Source organism: Bos javanicus, chromosome 17, assembly GCF_032452875.1.
Source record: "Bos javanicus breed banteng chromosome 17, ARS-OSU_banteng_1.0, whole genome shotgun sequence".
Lineage (NCBI taxonomy): Eukaryota > Metazoa > Chordata > Mammalia > Artiodactyla > Bovidae > Bos > Bos javanicus.
The window spans coordinates 53757886-53775306 of NC_083884.1; the positions used below are offsets into that span (position 1 = coordinate 53757886).

The window sequence follows — 17421 nt, forward strand, 5'->3', positions numbered from 1 at the left end:
CACCTGCAGGCCAAGAGGTTCTCCCCGGCCAGGGACCCTCTTCCAGTTCCCGGCTCCTCCCCACCCCAGCTCCCCCGGCCAGCAACCCCCTCCTCCCCTCCCCGAGGACAACCCCTACCCCCCGACGCCGTTCCTCCCTGGCCAGCCCCCCCAACCCCGCTGCTAGCCTCCTGCTCCTCCCTAGCCAGGCATTCGCCGCTCCTCCTGGCCAGCACCCCCCTCCCAGACGCACGGCGGCGGCCGGACTGTCGCGGGGTCAGAACTGGACCGGCCGGACATCCACGGTGTCAGAACCACCTTTAATCCCGCCCTACATGACGAGCCCCCGGAGCGCCTCCTCGGTCGACCGCCACTGGATCAGCTGGATCTGGATCTCCACCGTCAGGGGCTCAGGCTGATAGTCATTTTCGTACACTGAAACCAAAAGATTTTACTTCTGAGGGAATATGAAAATGTGAATCCGGAGAGATGAGTGGGTTGGCGGTGCACGGCCGACCCGGGCGACTCCGTCCCCAAAATGCAAACCTGACCTGGGTCCCCAGGCCAGCACGGTTTCAGAATCGCCCTGGGGTCTTAACCGTAATAAGGCATAAATCACATCTAATTAAGTCATTCAACAAGCTTCAATTTGAGTTACAAGATGAACTAGCTGCTTTTTCTTCAGACATCTTTTTCACTTGAAAGAAGGCTGACAAAATATGGTTATTTCTGCACTTTTTGGTGGGCCCGTGGCTAGGACCCCACACTCCCAATGCAAGGGGCCGGGTCCATTCCTGGTCAGGGAACTAAATCCCACATGACCGGGAGCAGCCAAATAAATAAATATATATATATATTTTAAATATGGTTATTTCAGCGTGAATATTTGGCAAATATTTTCTTAAAAACGAATGAAGCAAGCCTGGCACTCCAGGCAAAACATCTGAAAGCATTTGGATAAATACATATGTAACATTTGCACTTTCAAGTAGAAAGTGCAAATACTTTGTAACATTGTATCTGCCACCATGAACTTAACAGTTTTCCAATACTGGAAGACTTTTCCAGTGATAGGTTTGAGGATAAAGAAGGCAATTTGGAGATAATGGATAAAGAAACACGTGAACAGTTGGAAAATATGCGTAACTCAGTGAACCAGTATTTCACAAAAAACAATGACCAGATGTTAGCAATTGTCCATGAGTAAGACAGATGTTCAAAATGCAGCGTTTGTTTTTTTTTTTTAAAGGCAATGTAGACTAATGAATTTAACATAACTTATTATGAAAAACTTCATCCATATAGATTGTTTCCATGTTGTAACAACCTTCTTTTAAAAACTACTGGTTGTCAAGCCTGATGTAATGTCAAAGAATATCCACAATTATTTTAACGTCTATTAAGTTATTTCCATCTTTTCCAGTTGCATGTCCATGTGAGAATAGATTTTCTTCATACACTTTAACTACAGCAAACATCACACAGACTCACTGCAGAAGCACCTCTGCGTATGTGGCTTCCTCAGTTAAGCCAGACATTAAAGAAATTAGCAAAAATGTAAAAAGTAAAAGCTTTCTTTGAGCTCATTTTAATCCCAGGGCTTAATGATAAAATTGCTTAAAATCAGTGATAAAGAGAAAACTTTTAAAGCTTAAAGAGAGAGGGCGAAAAAAGGACACATTATATAAGAGGAACAAATATGAAGATGACATCAGATTTATCATCAGAAAAAAAAAATGCAAACCAGAGGACAGTAGCAGAAGAGTGGACATTAAACACTCAAATTTGAAAACTATCAACTTAAATTTCTCTCTTCCCTCCCCACTCTCCTTTGGGGGCTCCCACTCTGTGGATATGATTTCCTTTGAGTTTATGTCACTGATCACTAATGCTCTGTTCATTTTTTTTCCAGCCATTTTTCTCTCTGAGTTTAAGTCTGGGTAGTTTCTCCTGCTTCCAGTTAGTTTCCTCAGTCTTCCTTCTGCATTGTCTAATCTGCCATTAATCCCGCCGAGTACATTTTTCAAGTGATACTGTGGTTTTCATCTCTACAATTCTGATTTATCTTCCATGTCACTATGTAACATGGTCAATCTTTCCTCTAGCTTCTTGGCTATATGGAATATAATGATAAAGATGGATTTAATGTCCTTGTCTATGAATTCTATCATATATGTCATTGCTGAGTCAATTACAATTGATTCAATTTCATTATATACTGAATTGTCTTGCTTTTTTACATGCCTGGTAATTTCTCACTGGGTGGCAGACATTGTGAACTTACCTTGAGTGGCTGGCTACCTCACCTTGGCTTGGCTATTTCTGTATTCCTATCAATATCCTTAGGTTTTGTTTTAGGACACAGTTAAGTCTGACCCTTTCAGGTCTTGCTTTCCCTTCATGCTCAGAATCTGTAGTGTTTCCCAGAGTACTGGGCTCAACCCTTTTCTATCAACAAACTCATATCTTCACGGCTTTAAACACCATCTATAAGCTGATTCATTCATTCAATCGATGTGCTGGGAGCTGGAGATTGTTTGGCTTTAAAGAATACAAGCATAGCTCCTGCCCTAATAGAGCTTACTCGTGTGTACATACGTGTGTGTGTGTGTGTGTGTTAGTCACTCAGTCGTGTCCAACTCTTTGCGACCCCATGGACTCTTTGCGTCCACCTGGCTCCTCTATCCCTGGGTTCTCCAGGCAAGAATAGGGGAGTGAGTTGCCATGCCCTCCTCCAAGGAATCTTCCTAACCCAGGGATCGAACCCAGGTCTCCCACACTGCAGGCAGATTCTTTACCATCTGATCCACCAGGGAAGCCCAAGATCTCACACGCTGTGGGACAACTAAGCCCATGTGCTGTAACTGCTGAGCCCGAACCCGTGCTCTGCAGCGAGAAGCCACTGCAGTGAGAAGCCCTCGCACTGCAACTAGAGAGCAGCCCCCATTCACCGCCCCTAGAGAAAGCCTGTGTGCTGCACGAAGACCCAGTGCAGCCATAAATAAATAAATTTAAAAAAAATTAAGCACCTACACAGATTCACATCTATGTAGGTATCATTGTGATACCTGTGATCATTGTGATTTCCTGTAAAGGAAAACACAGGATGCTGTGAAGAAGATAAAGGGCCTAACCCCAACCAGACGATCAGCTTCCCTGGAGAAGGGTCACTGAAGCTGACTGACCCAGGAAGCAGCAGTGGAGTGAGTGGGAAGAGTAAAGGAAGTACTCTGAGTAGACTTCCCCCATGCAGGCTAAGGAAACTGCAGTCGTTCTGAGTGAAGACCGCTAGGTGTTCTGACCAGGGCAGAGGAGATGGAGTCAGAGAAGAGGAGGCAGCTCAGCACACTGTCGACCATGGGGACTCTGGATGCACACCCAACTCAACTTCTCAACTTCACGTCCCCAAAGCTGAGCTCATCTTCTCCCCCCACCGCACCGGGCCCCAATCACTGCCAGGCAGAAGTCCTGCCTGCTCCTGCTCCCCAGTCACCAAGTTGGCCTGTTTCTTCTTCCTCATGGCTCTCTGCTCTGTCTTCTCCACACCATCCCCACCACCCATTCCTAAGCCCAGGCTCTGATTCTTGCCTTAAGTGCTTCTTTTTTTTTTTTTAAGGTGACTTTTTTTTTTCCAGCAAGAGAAAATTCTCATAAAATTCAGAACATTTAAACCATTTAAAAGCATACAGTTCGGTGACTTTTAGTAAATTTACAATGGTGTGCAACCATCACCACTAATTCCAGAACATTTTCATCACCCTAAATGGAAACCCATTAAGCAGTCACACCCCTTTCCCCTCCCCCACTTCCAGGCAACCACTGATCTACTCTCTGTCTCTATGGGTTTGACTCATCTCAACATTTCATGTAAAATGGAATCATACACTACGCAGTCTTTTGTGTCTGGCTTCTTTCCCTTAGGACTGAGTTTTCAAGCTTTACCCATGGAGTTGGATGTGTCAGGGCTTCATTCCTTTTCATGATGGAATAATTGTATGGGGACTTCCCTGGTCGTCCAGTGGCTAAGACAAGTCTGAGCTCTCAATGCAGGGGCCCCAGGTTTGATCCCTGGTCAGGGAACTGGATCCCACATGCCACAACTAAAAGGTCTCAAGTCCCACAGCTAAAGATCATGCATGCTACAACTAAAGAACTGGCTTGCCACAACTAAGACCGAGCACAGCAAATAATTTTTTTCTTTAAAAAGTCCCACTGTATGGGTCGGTCACATTTGGCTTACCCAGTTCATCCACTGATGGTCATCTGGGCTGTTTCCACACTGCCTGCTGCTCACAGCACTGCTATGATCTTACCTAGACTTTTGCAGCACTCTCCCAACTGAGCAATGTCTTCCATCTCTCCCCGTAAGCCAAACAGTTCTAAAAATTAAATCTAAAACTTACCTATTTCAATGCTGCCACTGCCCACACAACAAGCCTGAGATCCTCATACAGCAAAGAAGAGCTAATGCCCTGCAGGAGCTTCCCAGGTAGGGCTCACATGGTAAAAGAACCTGCCTGCCAATGCAGGAGACATAAGACACCAGTTCAAACCCTGGATAGGGAAGATCCCTTGGAGGAGGGACAAGTATTCTTTCCTGGAGAATCCCCATGGACAGAGGAGCCTGCCTTGGGATGGCAAAAAGTCAGAGACGACTGAGCGACTTAGCATGCCATGCAGGAGCAAGACTACCGCTGAGCTGGAAGGACACTGGACCCCCCGAACCCGAGCCTCCCCTCCCCATTCCGTCCTGCCCCGCCCCGGGACGCCTGTCCTGCCCGGGTCCTGACCGAGGCAGGCCCCCGTGCACAGGGCCACACAGAAGACTCAGGGCTTGGTCCTCAGGGTAGGTGTGGCCCTCCCATCAGCTGGAAGATACAACTCTCCATCCTCCCATCCCTTCAGTCCCCAGTCAGGCTGACCCCTCAGGGAGTCCTGCTATATTTGTGCCCTTCCCCAAACTCCTGTGTGGAAATCCCAGCCCCCCATGGTGATGCTGTTGGGAGGTAGGGCCTTTGGAAGGTGATTATGTCATGAGGGCGGGGGGGGTGGTTGGTGCTGGCCCCTCTCCCACCAGGTGAGGACCCAGGGGGAAGGTGCCAACCAGGCCGAGGGCCGTCACCTGGTGCTGCTGGCATCTTGGTCTTGGACTTCACCTCCAGAGCAGCTGGAAAGCAATGTCTGGTGTTCACTCGCCACCCACCCTGGGGCAACTTACAGCAACCCTAACAGACTCCTCGGCAAACCCTCCCTGCCCTCTGCCCCTCATCAGCACCTACCTTTTTTACCTTTCTTATTCTTCTTTGCATCCTGAGAGAGAGAACCACAGAGTAAGTTCCTCACTGGAGTGGGGGGGTACTGGGGGAGGGATGGGTCCAGACGCTAGCGGGTGAGAGCTCCCTGGTCAGGGTCCCTCTTAGACCAGGGAGGTGAGGCGGGTGTCTCCTCCAGAGGAGCTTCCCAGCCTGCCTGCTTGCCTGGCCCTTCGGACTCGAGAAGGCCACCCATCAGGCAGGTGACCCTTGTTGCATGCCCTGACCCCCATCCTCTTGTGGTTCTGCTGCTCTTCCCCATCCCCCCTCCCCCTCCATTCCCTCCCCACCATGACCAGGCATCTGTGGGCAGGGGAGGGGTGGGGGGGGGCATTATACCCTGTTAAGTGTCAGCCGGTCAGCTTCCAAGGTCCGGATCACCCCAAAGTTGCACACGGTAGACACGAACGGCTCCCCCGCCAGCAGGGGCTCTAGCACCACCGGGCTGCTGCCCAGCACCCGCAGGATGGGCGGGTCCTGGCGCAGCTCCTTAGGAAGCTCCTTCTGCTTCTTGCTCCCCTTTTGTGCCTGTGGGGAGAGGCCAGGTGGGTGGACGGGGTGGGCAGGGGGCCGGGAGCATCCTCCCACCACCCAGGCCACCGCCCCACCTGGAGGTACCTTGGGGGGTTCTTTCTCCCCTTTGCCTGCCTTGTCTTTGCCCTTCTTGTCTTTCTTGTCTTTCTCCTTCTCCTTCTTGTCCTTCTCTCCTTTGCCCTTCTTAGCAGCCAAGGGACTGTCTGAGGAAGACGGCTGCTCCACAGGCCAGGAGAGAATCTAGGGGGTGGAGGCCGGGAGGGGGCTAGCCAGGATCTTTCTGGAAAAGCACAGAGACCCTGCCAATGGGGGAGTAGGGCTACAGATGCCTGACAGAGAAGCAGAGCACAGGAGACAGGGGCAGAGTATGAAGCCTGGAGAACGCTGGCGCCCACCTTCTCCTCCACGACGGTGACCACGGTCCCTGAGAGCAGGAAGGCCTTGAGCGGCACCAGGTCCTTCAGCGTGTGCTGCATCTCGTAGTTGCAGGGGATGACGTCAGACCAGGGCTTGGGGACTGTGCTGAAGAGCACGGTCCTTGGGAGCAGAGAGGCCACATGGTGGGGGGCTGTGCCATCCGGGGAGGGCTTTGAGAAGATCAGCAACACATGGGCACAGCCAGGGACAGAGGCCAGGAGGGATGGGGGCACAGAGAACGGTAAACATCCGGTGTGGTCTGGGCCAGGTCCCCAGCCACGTGAGCATCCTTACCCCGGGGATGGGCAGAGCCGGGGATCCAGGAGTGGCCGCAGTTTGGCCAGCTCTTCTGCAGAGTCTGTGGACCGTGGCAACGGCTCAGAAGCGCCAGAGACAATGGACTCCTCCATCTCCCCCAACTCGGACAGGGAGGCCAGCCCTGATTCCAAGGACTCTTCTACGTCTTCAATGATTTCTTCCAGAATGTCCTCACCCAGCTGTTCCAAGCTGGAAGGGGGCTTGATGATCTGTCAAAGATGTGAAAATACATTCAAGACCGCCAGCCTCAGAGCGCACGCCCGACACGACACGCACACGGTGCAAATGGGCGCCTGTGCTTGATGGATGTGAAGCAAAGAAACGCATGGCCTTAGAGGGCAGGAAGTTAAAAACCAGCCAAGCAAACAAACTGAACAGCCAGTCTTGATTCTTCCGAAAGTTCTGTGTTAGGAGTAAAGACAGGGACTTCCCTGGATGTTCAGTGGCTAAGACTCCAAGCTCCCAACACAGAGGGCCTGGCTTCAATGCCTGGTCAGGGAACTAGATCCCACATGCCACAACTAAAGATCCTGCATGCCACAACAAAGATGGAAGATCCAACATTCTGCAACTAAGACCCGGCACAGACAAACAAATAAATGAGTAATAATAATAAAGAGTCAAAAGAGTAACAATTTCTTCACACATTAGGAAACCCTCGCATTTCTCCTAGTCGGATGACGCTGTTGAGTTTTCTTGTGATGGGAAGGGAGAGGGGAGGTACAGGGGGAGTTGGAGAGCAGGGTCGGGAGGCCAGCAGCCTAGTCCCGAGAATCTGGGCTGCTCCCTTGTTAGGTCCTTTGCTTCTGTTTCAAGGGGGATTAGGAAGGGGTGAGCAGGACTGAGAGTCACTCCAGCTTCAAGGGGCTTCCCAGGTGGTGCTAGTGGTAAAGAACCCACTTGCCAATACAGGAGACTTAAGAGATGTGGCTTCGATCCCTGGGTCAGGAAGATCCCCTGGAGGAGGAGACAACAACCCACTCCAGTATCCTTGCTTGGACAATCCCAGGGATGGAGGAGCCCGGAGGCTACAGTCCAGGGGATCGCAAAGAGTTGGACACGACTGAAATGACTGAGCACACCAGCAACACCAGCTTCAAGAAAGGGGCTGAGCAGAAGCTGCCTTCCTGTTCAGAGGAGGGTATGAATTGGAAAGGCCCATGTCAAGGGGTTTCCTGGTTTCCCTAAAGCCATCCTGTCTGCACAGGGGATCCTGAGAACCCAAGGGCAGAGCTGCCCAGGCACCCACCTCGGCCAGGACGCCACCGTATTGGCTTCCTTCGCCTTCTTCATCTTCTACAAAATCGTACGTCACATAGTAATTGTAAGTGATGAAAGGGCCTTGGGGCCCTGGTTCTGGGTCCAAGACCGAGGAGTCCAGCACCCCTCGGAGGTTTCCAACAGTCACCAATAACTGTGCCTCGGGCGCCAGGAGATCTGCAGGAGGGAACAGGCAGGGGTGAGGGGAACTGAGGGATGAGATGGACAGACAGAGAGCAAAGGAGGGCGGGTGAGCACGCCTCCTGCCTCCTGCTCTGAGCCGGGCTGAGCCTCACTTTGCAGACTTGGGTTCATGTCCCAGCTCTGCCAAGTTCAACACGCAGGGAACTGGGGTAAGTCTCAGGGGCTTCCCTGGTGGCTCGGACAGTAAAACATCCACCTGCAATGTGGGAGACCCGGGTTCAATCCCTGAGTCAGGAAGATCCCCTGGAGACGGGAATGGCTACCCACTCCAGTATCCTTGCCTGGATAAGTCCAAGGACAGATGTTACAGTCCATGGGGTCACAAAGAGTCAAGACACGACTGAGTGACTGACACTTTCACTTTCCTTCGGGCAAGACACCCCTCTTCAGCCTTGTTTTCCTGATCTGTATAATGGAAATGGCAGGAGCTGCTTTGCAGGATGCTTGCAGGTGGAGGCTATGTGACTTTAGCCGGTGCCTGACATGCAGAGGGCGGAGCTATTACTACCCTGTTTCATCACCCTGACCTTGAGAAGACTCTGGTACAGCCACAAGGGGTGATCTCAAGTCACCAGCAAGCCAAGAAGCTGATTTAAAGAATGTTTCCCATTTGTCTTGCAAGGAAGGGAGGGGACCGCAATGGTCCCAACCCCCTACCATTTCTGTCCCCAAATCTCAATCACGTGGATCAAAATCTGGGCGAGAACTCTGCCCAAGAAAGTGAGTTACACCTGACCAAGGTCTGAGTCAGCCGAGTTGGGTGACAAACAAGACATGTACACCCAGTAGGGTGGTGGGTAGGCCGGGGGGGCCCTCAACAGTTCCCCCAAGCCCTGCGCCTTGGCCCCCTCACCCTCGCTGCGGCTGAGCCCCCGGAAGAGATGCTTCTCGCTGGATGCCACGGTGATGTCGTCCAGCACGCAGAGCCTGGCCAGGCTGTCGATGGTGAAGCCCCGGTAGTGGGGCACCAGGGCCAGTGGATTGCCCTGGAGGAGCAGCAGCCTCAGGTGCTTCAGTGTCTGCAGGCCGGCCACCATGTTCTGCAGGTCCGTCAGGTTGTTGAAGCTCAGGTCCAGGGAGACGAGGTTGGGCCTGAAAGGCGAGCGGCACGGCCCAGGAGCACGAGGCCAGGTGAGCAGAGCGGTGGGGACAGGCAGCCGTGGTCGTGTCACTGTGCCTGCATCTGCCAGCACCCCCGGCACCCCGAGTCCCGGCTGGACAAGGCCCGGTGCTGAGGGCGGGATGGGAGACTGTGGCCTCCCTGACACTCAGGCCTCAGGCTGCTGTTGACCCGAGTTAGCCCCCTGTCTGGATGGAGCCCCCGTTTCCCCCGACCCTCTGGCTCTTGCTGTGCACAGAGGTGGCCGTCACATCCTGCTTCCACTCAACTTGTATGTGTATAGACCTCTTCTCAGCTAACCATCTGGCTATCTCCCATACATCTAGAAGGTTCTCAGCAGAGACAGAGAGACTGGTGAGGAAGGTGGAGGCAGGCCTTTGTACGGAGGGGCCGTGGGGGTGGGGTAGGAGAGCCCGACAAACAGGGGGGCCTGGGAAGAGGGGGTGTGAGCCTTGAAGGGTCTGGAAGCTGGAAGAAGTGCCCCAGGGTCAGACCAGGCCACGACTGTGGGAAGCAGTCTGATTTGTTCCTTTTATTTTTTTTAAATATTTACTTATTTATTTGACTGCACCAGGTCTCGGTCCTGGATGTGGAATCTAGTTCCCTGACCAGGAATCAAACCCAGGCCCCCTGCTTTGGGAGCACGGAGTCTCAGCCACTGGACTGCCAGGGAAGTCCCTGGTTTGTTTCTTGGGGCACGTGGGTGAAGAAGAGCCAGCCACTAGGGACAGAGGCGGCGCCCGCACATCCCACCCGGTGGCGGGCCTCCCTACTGTGCAAACCAGAAAGTGAACGGATTCCAGCTCTGAGAGCACAGGCAACAAATACAGTTCACAAGGGGACACCTCATCAGCACAATCCCGCCGTCACACGTGACCATCTCCCAGCCGCACCTGCCCTTCTTCCCTCCTCTCATCCTGCCCTAATGTTGACCAGCCAGTCACAGAAATACCCGAGAAGAACACTTCGTTTGGACCGGCACACAGATTTTGCCCAATACCAGCCTCCTTCAGGAGAACTGGTGGAAGCATCAGAAAGATGGATTCTCAGGACAAGTACCCTCCTTTTAAATTCAAAACAGCAAAAGATGGAGCTTTCACACATACATGTTTCTATGAAATCCACACTCAGCATCAAGCAGGCGACGTTATCATAAGCCTGTTTTCCAAATCAAAGACCAGAACACTTAAGGGACGTCCCTGGAGGTCCAGTGGTTAAGACTCCGCGCTTCCACAGCAGGGAGTGTGGGTTTGGTCCCTGGTTGGGGAACTAAGATCCTACATGCCATGTGGCCAAAAATTTTAAATGAATAAATTAATAAAAAATAACCAGAACGCTTAGAACTCTGGCAGAGTTCTGAACTCAGCTGTCACACACAGCCCAAAGCGTGTGTTCTCTTCCTGTGCCTCAGCAGCTTCCCTGACGACGGAGGAAGTGGAAGTCAGGGATTGGAATTGTGCATGGTTGAGGTTCTGCAGAGGCAGCTTTGCCAAGATAAAGACGAGGAAGGAGGAAATTAGGGTCAGAGACAGGCCTTCCATGAGCACGTTCCCAGGCCACCTGGGAAAGCTGCCCTGCTCCTCGAGGCCTTCCTGGGCTGTGAGGAAAGAACTGTCATGAACCTCAGCCCAGGGAGGTCTGCCCGGGATGCTGAGCCCCGGGAATCCTCACAGGGGCTTTGACAGGCCTCTCTGGCCCAGCTTCCTCTGAGGGAGGGTCTTTTTTGTTTTTTTAATGTGGATCATTTTTAAAGTCTTTGTTGAATATGTTACAATGTTATTTCTGTTTTATGTTTTAGGGGTTATCAGCCCCAAGGCATGTGGAATCTTAGCTCCCTGACCAGGAATCGAACCTACGACGCCCTGCACTGGAAGGCAAAGTTCTAACCACTGGACTGCTGGGGAAGTCCCTCCTCTGATAGGCTTTCATGGGTGGTGTCTGCTGCCCTCAGATGACTCAGACTGACCACTGCTCACCCACCAAGGAGACAAAGCCAAAGCAGACTTGTCTGTAGGGCAGTGGTTCTCAGGTGGGGGTAGCTTTGCCCCCCAGTGGCCATGTGGCACTTTGGGTTGTCCCAGCGGGTCTGGGGTGGATGCTCCTGGCCTCTGATGGGTGGAGGCCAGGGAGCTGCAGGACGGCCCTCGGAACCGAGAATTCACTGGCCCGAACAACAGCAAGAGGAATCCTGAATTGGAAGCACGTCCTCAAAGCAAAAGGTCCGCTCACTCTCATTGGCTCTTGGTGCCCTCCCCTGGGCCTCAGTGGGATTTTTGGTTTATGACGTCAGAGAAAAAAACCCTAGGTCTGGACTTAGCAGCCAACCAGGAGTTATTACAGAAAAGAGCAAAGCTGAGTTCTCCAAGTCTCCAGCTTAGAGGGGCCCCAAAGCTCAGCCCCCTCCTCCCTCTTCCCCCGGGGGGCTCCCGAGTTACCAGTGGTCGCTGGTGACGTGCAGACTCTCCAGGGGGCCCAGGAGCTTGTTGTGGCCCAGCCCCAAGTGCTGGAGGCGCGGGGGTGGGTGGCGGCACAGACACTCCATGCTGGCTATCTTGTTGCCGTACAGCTCCAGGACCTGAGACGAGCGGACAGAGAGCCCGGGAGCCCAGGTAGAACAGAGTCCGCCCCCTCCTTCAGCCCTGGGCAACTTAGGAGGGGAGCTGCGAAGTACTCAGGCCTTGTCTCTCTCTGCCCACCTGGACTCTCTCCTAAGGGTCCAGGAAGAAGGACTTCCCTGGTGGTCCAGTGGCTAAGACTCCACACTCTCAGTGCAGGGGGTCCAGGTTCAATTCCTGGTCAGGGAACTAGATCCCATATGCTGCTGCTAAGACCCAGTGCAGCCAAGTAAATAAATATTTAAAAATAAAGTAAAAAATATAATAATAAAATAAAGTAAATACAGCCTTTGGGTTGGTGATTTTTAAAAAAGGGTTCGGGAAGAAAATATTCCTGCAGTAGCTGTCAGAAAGCTTCTTTTCCTTTTGCAAAGGAAACTTTAAAATATGGAGTGGAGCTGATGTCGGAGAGGGTGAGAGGGAACATCTGTAATATTTTGGCAACTTCCCAATCCATGGCAGTTGTCCCTGGGAAAACCAAAGTGCCCCTGGACCAAAGAAATAAGCCCAAAGATAACAGATTCTTGTGTTTCTCCTCCCAGGCCTTCCTCATTTTCTTCTTGAGCCCGGCACTGAGACATACAGCGGAGCCTCTTCTGCCATCAAATTTACTAGTCCCGGCATTTAATTTAAAATTGAGACCATTTTGATACACTCAGCTGAAGACTCATAATATTGTCTGGCCTACCATTTTTTCATTGTGGTTTTGTATATATTAAAACATAATTTGTGATTTCAACCCTTTTTAAGTGGACAATTCAGCAGCTTTAAGTACACTCACTCAGGGTACATCCGTCATCATCACTGTCCATTTCATCGCCCCACACAGAAACTCGACCCACTGAACGTCTCCCCAGTCCCTCCCCTGCTCCCCCTGTATCCTCTAATGTACTTTCTGTCTCTCTGGATTTGCCTCTTCTACGGATTTCATGTAATCATCTAATACGTGGCTTTTTGTGTCCGACCCCTTTATTCAGCATCACGTTTTCAAGATCATCCACGTTGTTCATTTCATTTTTTTTTCTTGCCACACTGTGTGGCATGAGGGATCTTAGTTCCCCAACCAGGGATAGATCCCATGCCCCCTTAGGTGGGTGGAAGCAAGGAGTCTTACACACTGGACTGCCAGGGAAGTCCCTGTCATGCCTTTTCATGACTGTGTAGACAGACCACATTTTGCTGCTCCATTCATCTGCTGATAACACACAGGCTGTCTTCACCATTTGGCAACTGTGAACAGTGAACACTAGCGTACAAGAATCTGAGTCCCTGCCTTTGAGGCTTTGGGGTGTATACCTAGGAAGGGAATTTCTGGGCCACATGGAAATCCTGTGTTTCACTTTTTAAGGGATCTGGCCAACCTTTCAAAAGCCTTGGACCCACCCTTAGCATAAGACATGATGGTCAAATCTCTTGGGGAGTGGGCAAGGAAGTGCAGGGTCTCTGGGCAGCTCCGGCTCCAAGACCCAGAATGGAACCTGGGCTCCTTTACCTTGAGAGTTGGGGGCAGGTTGGTGGTGTCAATCTCCTTGATTTGATTAGCACTCAGCACCAACTCTTCAAGCTTCACAAATTTCAGGAGCTCTTTGTCCACCAGGCTTACCTGGAAAGGAGGAAAGGGATATTGGAGCTGCAGTGGCCGGGGTGGCCCTGGAATCTACTAGAGGACAGCAACGGTGGGTCCAGCCTCAGAGAGTGACCACCCCACACCCCAACCCCCTTCCTCTCCTGTGCGCCTTTCCTGCAGCTTTCTGCCAGGGCCTGCAGAGGCCTCTCACCTCTCAAGCCTCACCCTTCCTCTGACACCCTTCCAGCTTCCCTGTCTTGTGTCCCTTGCTGGACTGTCAGCTCCCGAGGGCAGGAATCAGAGCCATGGTGAACCCTGTGGTCTTAAAGGACCACTCTAGTTTACATCCCACAGGGTCAGGCCAGAAACTTCAGGGGCCTGTCTGTGAATCCTCAGTTGACTTTGGCTCCAAGGACATTACGGGCCACCCTGGCTGGGCCTCCCTTCTCTGGGGCAACAAACTAGGCAAGTTTGCTGGGCTTGGTAGCCCTGCTCTGTGGACAAGCTGGTGAGATTAACCAGGAGGAGGGCAGAGCTAGGTCTTACCACCCGGTCCCGTAAGGGAAATGGCTCCCCTCTCATCATCCCTGTACTTGAGGCTCACTCCCAGCACTCACATCCTTGTCCACCACCCGGAGCGACCTGAAGTAGGTGTAGAAGAAGCTGTCTTTGAGCATCAGTGGATTCTGGATGGCCAGCTCTTTCAGGAAAAGGTCCTCTGCACTTGAGCCCTCCACCAGAGCCCAGGGTGAGTGGGCGCTGCGGACTAAGCCCAGCAGATCCTCTACCGTCTCCTCCCCAGGGCTCAGGGACTTCTCCTCTCTGGGGATCAGCTCCCGCCATACTCGGCTAGTTTGAGGAAGAAATCGTGACTTATTCTGCAGTAAGGGGTGGGGGAGGGGAGGAACAGAATTTCTCTCTTTATGACTCACCCCCTCTCAAGGATTCAAAACTCCCAAAATGGAATAGACTATAAGACAGGACGAGCAGGATGAGCTTAGAAGCCAGGAGGTGTGAAAGGCAATCTGTGGGAGGTACTTAGCCAAGGAAAGGTTTCCGAAGCAGAGGTGGCAAAGGCTGAACATTTGGCCCTTTAGATGCCATAAGTAGAGGATGAAAGGTTTTGGTCCTTGAGTTTACTGTCTTCCATCCCTTCGTCTTGAGAGGCGTCTATGAAGCCCCAAAGCACAGCACAATGCCAGGCACACAGTAGGGGCCCAGTCAATGTTCATCAAACAAGTTAATTAGTTCCTTGATTAGCATCTCGGTTTTCTCTTCTGTGAAAATGGGGACCAGCCTGACAAGGGAATGTGGGGTCCCAGCTTCCCACTAGTCAATCCTAAAGGAAATCAGCCCTGAATATTCACTGGAAGGACTGATGCTGAAGCTGAAGCTCCAGTACTTTGGCCACCTAATGCAAAGAGCTGACTCATTGGAAAAGACCCTGATGCTGAGAAAGACTGAGGGCAGGAGAAGAGGGGGATGACAAGATGAGATGGTTGGATGGCATCACCGACTTATTGGACATGAGTGTGAGCAAACTCTGGGAGAGAGTGAAGGACAGGGAAGCCTGGTGTGCTGCAGTCCATGGGGTCTCAAAGAGTTGGACAGGAACACCAAAAGGCCTCCCACCAAGCCCATGGGAACCATTCAGGACTCAGGACTTCCTGGCACACTTGAGAAGCCCCTGGTTCTGAAGGTCATGCTCCTCCTGCACTTAGCTGGTGAGGACAGCCCCTTTGGCCACATCGCAGCAGGGTCCTAACTGTACACCTGCTCTCAGGACGATATTTCACCCCTAAAGGAGGCTGGTGTCTTTAAGAGAGCCTGCCCCGGGGTCCCGCTCTGCTCGAGGCGGGGTCCCTGCCTTCTACAGGGTCAGTGCCCACAGGTGGGGGCCTATCTCGTCCTCCCCTGCAGCGTCCCTGTTCCCACAGTCCACCGCATCACCACCCCCAGGTCAGGACGCTCCCTAAACGCCCCGATCCAAACATCCTCTCCAGGCTTCTCCTTATCGACCAACTCCTGGGGCTGGTGGCGCCCTCAGCACCCAGAGCCAGCCCTTCCCCAGCCCCGCTCTGCATCCCTGGGTCCTGGCCTGGCCCCTGGTCGGTCCCCTCCGTTTCCCAGACCCCCGAGCACCTCCCCCGGCCGCCCCGCCAGCGCCCGCACCCAGCTGCCGGTGCCGCACGGGAACTCGTGCAGACACAATTGTCGCAGGTGCTCCCGGACCGCGGCGCTCAAGGTCCGGGTCTCCGGCTCCATGCTCGCGCGTTCGCCGCGCCAGCTGGTTGCTAGGCACCCGCCGGGACGCTCCAGGCGGCGGAGGCGCGGTTGCGCAGGCGCTCCTGGAACCCACTATTCTCGCTTGCGGACACTTTTCCCTCAGCCAGAAATCAGAGACCCAACTGCACCGGGTTAGCAATACTCTTCCCACCACCGCCTGGGGGTGATTACTGTGGTGGCCCCTGCAGGTATTGAGCGCTTCCCAGCTGCTAATCTGTTTCTTCTCTGGAGCACCTCGGAATAAAGTATGAATTCTTATCCCCCTTTGGCGAAACTGGGGAGGAGAAATGAATCCAAGGACAAACAGTCCTCTCTAATCAGTGGATTCCAAGGTGGATCTGTTTAATCCCTGCGTCAGAAGTTTTAACCACTGTCCACCCAAACAACAGATTTATCACCAAGGCCCCGTTTTAGACGGGTCCAATCTCATTTATCTTTCCATCCTCAGTATCTAGCCCACTGCCCGGCTGGCAACAGACTCCTGGGCACCGGTTTGTGAAATTAACAGGATAAGATGATGGGAGTGGGGCCTTACCTGGTGGTCCAGTGGCTAAGATTCCACAGTCCTAATGCAGGGGGCCTATGTTCCATTCCAGATCAGGGAACTAGATCCCTGCCCTCCACCCTGGGTCAATGCCCACAGGCCATATGCTGCAGCTAAGAGTTCACATGCTGCAACTCAAAAGATCCTACATGCTGCAACTAAGACCTGGTGCAGCCAAATAAATGAAAATAAATATATAAAAAGAGATGGTTCTGATTCCTATAATTTGAAAATGCAACATCTTGACTGAGATCTAATGTATGTAACTAAAATTCACCTGTTTAAAGTGCACAATTCTTAAGTATATTCATCAGTATTCATTCAGTTCAGTCGCTCAGTCGTGTCCGACTCTTTGCAACCCCATGAATTGCAGCACGCCAGGCCTCCCTGTCCATCACCAACTCTCAGAGTTCACTCAGACTCACGTCCATCGAGTCAGTGATGCCATCTAGCCATCTCATCCTCTGTCATCCCCTTCTCCTCCTGCCCCCAATCCCTCCCAGCATCAGAGTCTTTTCCAATGAGTCAACTCTTTGCATGAGGTGGCCAAAGTACTGAAGTTTCAGCTTTAGCATCATTCCTTCCAAAGAACACCCAGGACTGATCTCCTTTAGAATGGACTGGTTGGATCTCCTTGCAGTCCAAGGAACTCAAGAGTCTTCTCCAACACCACAGTTCAAAAGCATCAATTGTTCGGTGCTCCGCCTTCTTCACAGTCCAACTCTCACATCCATACATGACCACTGGAAGAACAATAGCCTTGACTAGACAGACCTTTGTTGGCAAAGTAACATCTCTGCTTTTGAATATGCTATCTAGGTTGGTCATAACTTTCCTTCCAAGGAGTAAGCATCTTTTAATTTCATGGTTGCAATCACCATCTGCAGTGATTTTGGAGCCCCCCAAAATAAAGTCTGACACTGTTTCCACTGTTTCCCCATCTATTTCACATGAAGTGATGGGACCGGATGCCATGATCTTAGTTTATAGTGCCACTATATCCATAGTGCAGCTCTCACTGTAATCTAATTTTAAACTTTTTCTTCATTGTTGGGGGCCAGAGTGAGGTACTCCGCCCATGGCAAAGGTCATGAGGAAGGAGGCTTGACATACGCAAAGGCAGGATCAAGCCTCAGGAGTCCCCCTGGAAATCCTTGAGCATCTATCCCCATAACCAGAGCCTGCCTACTTTACTACTTTGTGCTCACCTACACCTCTGACTTTTCGGGGGGCTGTCCCCCACCACCTCTTTTGGAGAAGGAATT

At 52.0% G+C, this 17421-nt stretch overlaps 1 protein-coding gene across 3 annotated transcripts; it reads right to left on the reverse strand.

Annotated features, from left to right (window-relative positions):
- Nucleotides 1-269: 269 nt before the first annotated feature.
- Nucleotides 270-15628, reverse strand: LRRC43 (leucine rich repeat containing 43). 3 transcript variants are annotated; one of them, XM_061384717.1, is made up of 13 exons: nt 15499-15628; nt 13944-14204; nt 13252-13362; nt 11580-11719; nt 8878-9116; nt 7810-7997; nt 6537-6769; nt 6221-6362; nt 5910-6065; nt 5631-5819; nt 5259-5289; nt 5102-5146; nt 270-414 (listed from the first exon to the last, which is right to left on the reverse strand). In XM_061384717.1, the coding sequence occupies exons 1-13, from the start codon at nt 15589-15591 to the stop codon at nt 311-313; spliced, it is 1932 nt and encodes a 643-aa protein (XP_061240701.1). In that variant the 5' UTR covers nt 15592-15628; the 3' UTR covers nt 270-310. The 3 variants fall into 3 exon arrangements, with proteins under 3 accessions (XP_061240701.1, XP_061240702.1, XP_061240699.1); XM_061384718.1 differs by lacking the exon at nt 5102-5146; XM_061384715.1 differs by having other exon boundaries at nt 270-5146.
- Between the last annotated feature and the right edge of the window lie 1793 nt (nt 15629-17421).

Bases quoted from the DNA above. Each gene is read 5' to 3' on its own strand.
- LRRC43 (XM_061384715.1), bottom strand. From the start codon at position 15,591: ATGGAGCCGGAGACCCGGACCTTGAGCGCCGCGGTCCGGGAGCACCTG. The intron at 6,770-7,809 runs GTGGGTGCCTGG...CATCTTTGACAG, and splicing joins ACGGTGGCGTCCTGGCCGAG to ATCATCAAGCCCCCTTCCAG. The intron at 5,290-5,630 runs GTATAATGCCCC...TCTCTCTCTCAG, and splicing joins ACCGGCTGACACTTAACAGG to GATGCAAAGAAGAATAAGAA.